Source organism: Curcuma longa, unplaced genomic scaffold, assembly GCF_044706935.1.
Source record: "Curcuma longa cultivar G26 ecotype Majalengka, Jawa Barat unplaced genomic scaffold, ITB_CL_G26_1.1 contig_19475, whole genome shotgun sequence".
Classification (NCBI taxonomy): Eukaryota; Viridiplantae; Streptophyta; class Magnoliopsida; order Zingiberales; family Zingiberaceae; genus Curcuma; species Curcuma longa.
In genome coordinates, this window is record NW_027431106.1 from 1 (window position 1) to 8,165 (window position 8,165).

Here is an 8,165-nt window from a genome sequence, read left to right on the forward strand (position 1 = left end):
TCCATCAATACTAACAGCTAACCTCATACCAATTGAGATATCTTTCATCTTATAACCTCGTTACGACAGCGTGGGAAGCCGGCACTGCTGTGCTTGCTGGTTGCAGAAGGATCGAGATGGAAGAAAATGCCGGATCGTGTTGTCGCTCTAAGTCGAGGACGAAATTGGCGTCGCCTGTGTTATACTGCGTCAGGATCGGGATTCAAAGAGGTTAAGTTGGGCGGAGCGGCAAGAGCGGAAGAGAGGCAAGGAGAGGTACAAGAGGGGGAAGAGGATCGAGGCATAACTTCGAAGCATACCGTGGACATAAGAAGCTGAAAGGTTTCTGACGGGCGAAATCTTCGAAGCAGACCGCGGACATAAGAAGATCCTGGATATAAGATCTCCTCAACGACAATACACATTAAATAAACCGTTGTATTTGACCAACCAAAAAAATGCTAATAGACAATGCTTTTTGAAAAAGCGTTGTCGTTGACCTAAAAAAATTACTAATAGACAACGCTTTCTGAAAAAAATATTATCTTTGATTTTTAAAAGATAACGTTTTTGGCTAAAAACATTGTTAAATAAAAAAAGATAATATTTTTGATAAAAAATATTGTCGTTCTAGCGTTGTATATTTGTTTTTTTCTTGTAGTATTTGTTAAAATTAAATTGTAGGTTTAATATTTTGTATATTAAGATTTCTAAATTCTTTTAAAGATCTCATTGTGATACTCATTTCTTGTATATTTATTATTGGTATTGGAGCTTTGTAGCGAAATATACTTTTTGGAGCTTTTGAGAATGCCAACAGTTTGCATATGAAGACTTTAGAAAAATGTATACTTTTGATGTAAATGGATGTTAATTTTACAAGTTTAATGATATACATACAATCATTATAAACTACTGGATGACATTTTAATATATATGGTGTTTTGATTTGTAATATATCGTGGTTTGATTTTTATTAGCATTTATTAATATAGTATTTCAATATTCTTTTGAGATGGCACACTAGATAATTATCCTTTATTATTTGGACGATGATAATGTACTATAGATTTGAATAATTATCCATCATTTTAATGTATTCTGTATTTCAATTAGAGATGGCCCCTAGAATTTTAAAAACCTTCTCTTTCAAAATCTCAAACATTAGCCAATAATATTGTTTCGTATTATCAAAACTCGAAGGCTAATTAATTAGATTCCAACTTGTATTAATTTTATTTTTTCGATTTATATATGCTAGCTATTAGATTTCTTTAATTTAATTAATTGTTTTTCTTTTTTCAACGGAATTCAACTTTTAAAAAAAAAAGAGCAGAGCAAAAGTAGATAACTAAGGTGATGGATTCACACAACTTAACAGTACACACAACATACCAACGAGGCTACGTACGCACCATGCATGTAGCTAGTTATATTACTTATGCCTCGCTTCATTTTATTTATTTAATAACTAGCTAGCGATCCATGCATGGTTCATGGTGAAGCCAACTAAGTTTTAGTCACCATGGCGATCTTCTTCCTGATCTTCATGTTTGTGGGGTGGGGCGTGTCAGGTTTGATCCATATAGCTTCGCCGCGGATGGTGACGTAGCCGTCGCCCTGCACGACGAGGATGTAGTTGCCGTTACCTCTTTGGCTGGTGTCGCTCGCCCAAATAACTCCTTCCTTGCCCTTGGCATCATAACCGTTGATGACGAGGTTGGCGTTCTCCTGGAAGTGGGCGTAGCAGTCGTTGCCTTTGCCACTGGTATTGGAGGACCAGATGACGTTTTTGTCCATGTCGTACAACACCAAGTCGCAGTCTAACTGCATGATGAAGGTAAACTCCCCTGCGGTGAGGGATTTGCCGGGTTCCAGCGTCTGGTCACCATGGAGAATATTATTGTTGTCCGCCATGGAGAAAGGCAGGAGGAGGCCGAGGAGGACAGCAGAGAGCATGACGAAGGCAGCCATGGTTAAGCTACAGATATGATCACTCACTTAATTCAGTCAAGTGATTGCTTGATTACTATCGTGCAAGACCCATCTATTTATAGATGAGGAGGAGGCGGCAGAGTTATGGGACTTAAAACGACACTCCTCCTAAATTGTACGAGAACGTTATCCTGCCAACTCACCCACGTTATTTAGAGGACGACACGCCATAATCGGGCATAAATGAACGTGGAAGGACAATAAGCTATATACCTACCCTGCATGTTTTTTTTATGCGTGATCGTCGTGTTAGATACAATTAATTCGTATTGAAAATACATAAAAAGATTTTAAACTTATAAGAACTTATAAACTGAAAGATATCTCCATTGGTATAAAATATTTTATATATACCCTAAAAATAAAATCATAAGGGTTTGGACCCAAAGTGAACAATATCATATCGTTGTAAAGATATATATGAATTTTGGTATATCAGAGCAGGCTATGTGAAACCAAACAAAGGAATGGTTGGGAGTCTCCTAGTAAGGGGTTCGTTGAGACGGTTAAGGGGACAGATCCGTTAGGACTCAGACCAGTAAAGAGTCCATTGGGACCGTAAAAGGGGGCTCCCAGTAGTTCTTTGTTTGAGAGGTAGATTATTGGGATACAATCAAGGTCCCACATTGGAAATACATAGAAATTATCCTGGGCTTATAAGATGGAAGATATCTATATTGGTAAGATACCTTTTGAATTGAAATCAAAAATAAAACTATAGGGGCTTGGGCCCAAAGTGGACAATATCATACCGTTGTAAAAATATACATGGATTTTATCTGATCTAACAGTGGTATCAAAGTAGACTATGTAAAATCAAACAAAGAAATAGTTGGGGCGGGGGCGGATTTGTTGGGACCGTTAAGGGAGGCGGGTCCGTTGGGACCGTTAAGGTCCGTTGGGACCGTTAAGGGTGGCTCCTAGTGGTCCTTTGTTTGAGGGATAAATTGTTGGGATACAATCAAAGTCCCACATTGAAAATACATAGAAAAGATTTTTTGGGCTTATAAGATGGAAGATATCTCAATTGGTATCAGGGACGGAGCCACATGAGGGTTGCCCTGGGCTATAGCCCAGCCCTCACGTGGTCCAAAATAAACTTATTATTATTTATATTATATTAGTTATTAAATTTTTAACAAAATTAATTAATTGAATCATCGAACACGACATGAAAGTATTGGATTAAAATCGGATTGGGGTCGAATAAAATCCATCAATAGGTGCGAAAATAAGAAATATGTTAGTCTAAACTAGGATTAATTTAGATTTAATTTGATTAAGTTATGGTTGATGCAAGTTTAATTAGATTATAAATTGGTTTAATCGATTTAAAACCAATTATAAAATTTTTAAGAAAAATAGTACCTCGCTCCCACCGCCTCATGGGCAAGTCTCCATGCACCGACTTCTTCTTCTTCTAATCTGATCTTCTTTTCTTCTGATTTTCTCCTTCCTCCTTATTTTTTTTCCAACTATAACTTAATTGTTTTTTTCTTCTCTTTCTCCTATAACAATTCTTTATTACTTTTTTTTCTTCCTCTTCTCAAAAGTTGCAGCACTCGTTCGCCCCTTCCTTTTGTTGTTTTCCAACCTGGGACGGATCTTCTTATGGGTTGTACTAGGGAGTCACTCGCGTTGCTGCTGTTGGCCTGCCACTGCAGTCTGTGGAACCTGCCGGCCTGCCGCCACGGCCGCTGCCCTACTGCTGCTACCTGCCGCCACAGCCGTTGTCGGCCTGCCGCCGTGGCCGCTGCCAGCCTGCCGCCGCTGTTGGCCTGTCGCCGCGGCCGCTGCCGGCCTGCAGCTGCCGCTAGACCAAGAGATTACTTTTCAATTTTCATGATTAGTGAAAATTTATATATATATATATATATATATATATATATATATAATATTATATAATTTATTATAAGTCAAGCCTCTCCTAACTCTAATTTTTGAATCCGTCCTTGATTGGTATGAGACCTTTTGGGTAAAATTCAAAAACAAACTATGAGGGTGCGAGCCCAAAGTGGGCAATATCATTCCGTTGTAGAGATATACATGGATTCCATCGATACTAACAGCTAACCTCATACCAATTGAGATATCTTTCATCTTATAACCTCGTTGCGACAACGTGGGAAGCCGACACCACTGTGCTTGCTGGCTGCGGAAGGATCGAGATGGGAGAAAATGTCGGATAGTGTTGTCGCTCCCGTCGAGGACGAAATTGGCGTCACCTGTGTTATACTGCGTCAAGATCGAGATTTGGAGAGGATAAGTTGGGCGGAGCGGCGAGAGCGGAAGAGAGGCAAGGAGAGGTGCAAGAGCGGGGAAGAGGATCGATGCATAACTTTGAAGCATACCGTGGACATAAGAAGCTGAAAGGTTTCTGACGGGCAAAATCTTCAAAACAGAGGACATAAGAAGATCCTGGATATAAGATCTCCTCAACGACAATATGCTTTAAATAACCGTTGTCTTTGACCAATCAAAAAAATGCTAATAGACAAAACTTTTTGAAAAAAGCATTGTCTTTGACCTTAAAAAACTACTAATAGACAATGCTTTTTGAAAAAACGTTAAAAGATAATGTTTTTGGCTAAAAACGTTGTTAAATAAAAAAAGATAATATTTTTGATAAAAAATATTGTCGTTGTGTATTTGTTTTTTTCTTGTAGTGTTTGTTAAAATTAAATTGTAGGTTTAATATTTTGTATATTAAGATTTCTAAATTCTTTTAAAGATCTCATTGTGATACCCATTTCTTGTATATTTATTATAGGTATTGGAAGTTTGTAGCGAAATATACTTTTTGGAGCTTTTGAGAATGCCAACATTTTGCATATGAAGACTTTAGAAAAATGTATACTTTTGATGTAAATGGATGTTAATTTTACAAGTTTAATGATATACATACAATCATTATAAACTACTGGATGATATTTTAATATATATGGTGTTTTGATTTGTAATATATCGTGGTTTGATTTTTATTAGCATTTATTAATATAGTATTTCAATATTCTTTTGAGATGGCACACTAGATAATTATCCTTTATTATTTGGACGATGATAATGTACTATAGATTTGAATAATTATCCATCATTTTAATGTATTCTGTATTTCAATTAGAGATGGCCCCTAAAATTTTAAAAACCTTCTCTTTCAAAATCTCAAACATTAGCCAATAATATTGTTTCGTATTATCAAAACTCGAAGGCTAATTAATTAGATTCCAACTTGTATTAATTTTATTTTTTCGATTTATATATGCTAGCTATTAGATTTCTTTAATTTAATTAATTGTTTTTCTTTTTTCAACGGAATTCAACTTTTAAAAAAAAAAGAGCAGAGCAAAAGTAGATAACTAAGGTGATGACTCACACCAACTTAACAGTCATTAAACACACAACTTAACAGTACACACAACATACCCAACGCACATAGGCTACGTACGTACGTACCATGCATGTAGCTAGTTATATATATTATTTATGCCTCGCTTCATTTTATTTATTTAATAACTAGCTAGCGATCCATGCATGGTTCATGGTGAAGCCAACTAAGTTTTAGTCACCATGGCGATCTTCTTCCTGATCTTCATGTTTGTGGGGTGGGGCGTGTCAGGTTTGATCCATATAGCTTCGCCGCGGATGGTGACGTAGCCGTCGCCCTGCACGACGAGGATGTAGTTGCCGTTACCTCTTTGGCTGGTGTCGCTCGCCCAAATAACTCCTTCCTTGCCCTTGGCATCATAACCGTTGATGACGAGGTTGGCGTTCTCCTGGAAGTGGGCGTAGCAGTCGTTGCCTTTGCCACTGGTATTGGAGGACCAGATGACGTTTTTGTCCATGTCGTACAACACCAAGTCGCAGTCTAACTGCATGATGAAGGTAAACTCCCCTGCGGTGAGGGATTTGCCGGGGTCCAGCGTCTGGTCACCATGGAGAATATTATTGTTGTCCGCCATGGAGAAAGGCAGGAGGAGGCCGAGGAGGACAGCAGAGAGCATGACGAAGGCAGCCATGGTTAAGCTACGGATATGATCACTCACTTAATTCAGTCAAGTGATTGCTTGATTACTATCGTGCAAGACCCATCTATTTATAGATGAGGAGGAGGCGGCAGAGTTATGGGACTTAAAACGACACTCCTACTAAATTGTACGAGAACGTTATCCTGCCAACTCACCCACGTTATTTAGAGGACGACACGCCATAATCGGGCATAAATGAACGTGGAAGGACAATAAGCTATATACCTACCCTGCATGTTTTTTTTATGCGTGATCGTAGTGTTAGATACAATTAATTCGTATTGAAAATACATAAAAAGATTTTAAACTTATAAGAACAATGGAATAAAATATTTTATATATACCCTAAAAATAAAATCATAAGGGTTTGGACCTAAAGTGACAATATTATATCGTTGTAAAGATATATATGAATTCTGGTATCAGAGCAGGCTATGTGAAACCAAACAAAGGAATGGTTAGGGAGTCTCTTAGTAAGGGGTTTGTTGAGACGGTTAAGGGGACGGGATCCGTTAGGACTCAGACCAGTAAGGAGTCCATTGGGACCGTAAAAGGGGGCTCCCAGTAGTTCTTTGTTTGAAAGGTAGATTATTAGGATACATTCAAGGTCCCACATTGGAAATACATAGAAATTATCCTGGGCTTATAAGATGGAAGATATCTATATTGGTAAGATACCTTTTGAATTGAAATCAAAAATAAAACTATAGGGGCTTGGGTCCAAAGTGGACAATATCATACCGTTGTAAAGATATACATAAATTTTATTTGATCTAACAGTGGTATCAAAGTAGACTATGTAAAATCAAACAAAGAAATGGTTGGGGGGGCGGGTTTGTTGGGACCGTTAAGGGGGGCCGGCCGTTGGGACCGTTAAGGGGCCGGTCCGTTGGGACCGTTAAGGGGGGTGGGTTCCGTTGGGTTTAAGGGGTAGCTCCTAGATTGTTGTTTGAGGGGTAGATTGTAAAGTCCCACATTGAAAATACATAGAAAAGATTTTTTGAGCTTATAAGATGGAAGGATATCTCAATTGGTATGAGACCTTTTGGGTAAAGTTCAAAAACAAACCATGAGGGTGTGGGCCCAAAGTGGACAATATCATACCGTTGTAGAGATATACATGGATTCCATCAATACTAACAGCTAACCTCATACCAATTGAGATATCTTTCATCTTATAAGTCTAGAATCTTTTCTATGTATCCATCGATACTAACAGCTAACTTCATACCAATTGAGATATCTTTCATCTTATAAGTCTAGAATCTTTTCTATGTATCCATCGATACTAACACCTAACCTCATACTAATTGAGATATCTTTCATCTTATAAGTCTAGAATCTTTTCTATGTATTTCCAATGTGAAATTTTGATTATATCCTAACAATCTATCTCTCAAACAAAGGACTACTAGGAGCTCGCCTTAACAGTCCCAACGGACTCTTTATTGGTCCGGGTCCCAACTGACCCCCTTAACGGTCCCAATGAACTCGTCCCCTAAACAGTCCCAACGGACCTCTTACTAAGAGCCCCAACTATTTCTTTGTTTGGCTTTACATAGCCTGCTCTGATACCACTGTTAGATCCGATGAAATCCATATATATCTTTACAGCGGTATGATATTGTCCACTTTGGGCCGACACCCTCATGGTTTTGTTTTCAATCTTTACCCAAAAGACCTCATACCAATTGAAATATCTTCAATCTTATAAGTTTAGAATCTTTTCTATGTATTTTCAATGTAGGTTTGGTTCGTATATTTTGACCACTTCTTATTAATTTCAATTCATTCAATTGAAATCTTTCAATATATCTCTACAATGATATGATATTGTCCACTTTGGACCTAAGCCCTCACATTGGGACCGTTAAGGGGGGCTCCCAGTGGTCCTTTGCTTGAGGAGTAGATTGTTGGGATACAATCAATTTAAAGTCCCACATTAGAAATACATAGAAAAGATTTTGGGCTTATAAGGTGGAAGATATCTCAATTGGTATGAGACCTTTTGGATAAAGTCCAAAAATAAACAATGAGGACGTGGGCCCAAAGTGGACAATATCATACCGTTATAGATCGATACTAATAGCTAACCTCTTACCAATTAAGATATCTTTCATCTTATAAGTCTAGAATCTTTTCTATATATTTCCAATGTGAGACTTT

General features: G+C 37.8%; 2 protein-coding genes across 2 annotated transcripts; both read right to left on the reverse strand.

The window, feature by feature from the left end:
- Positions 1-1,320: 1,320 nt before the first annotated feature.
- LOC141817154 (mannose-specific lectin-like) lies at positions 1,321-1,988 on the reverse strand. Its single transcript, XM_074704824.1, has one exon. The coding sequence runs from the start codon at positions 1,951-1,953 to the stop codon at positions 1,489-1,491; it is 465 nt and encodes a 154-aa protein (XP_074560925.1). The 5' UTR covers positions 1,954-1,988; the 3' UTR covers positions 1,321-1,488.
- Positions 1,989-5,508: 3,520 nt separating this feature from the next.
- On the reverse strand, positions 5,509-6,049 carry LOC141817153 (mannose-specific lectin-like). Its single transcript, XM_074704823.1, has one exon. It carries the CDS (start codon positions 5,988-5,990, stop codon positions 5,526-5,528), a length of 465 nt encoding a protein of 154 aa, XP_074560924.1. The 5' UTR covers positions 5,991-6,049; the 3' UTR covers positions 5,509-5,525.
- Positions 6,050-8,165: the final 2,116 nt, after the last annotated feature.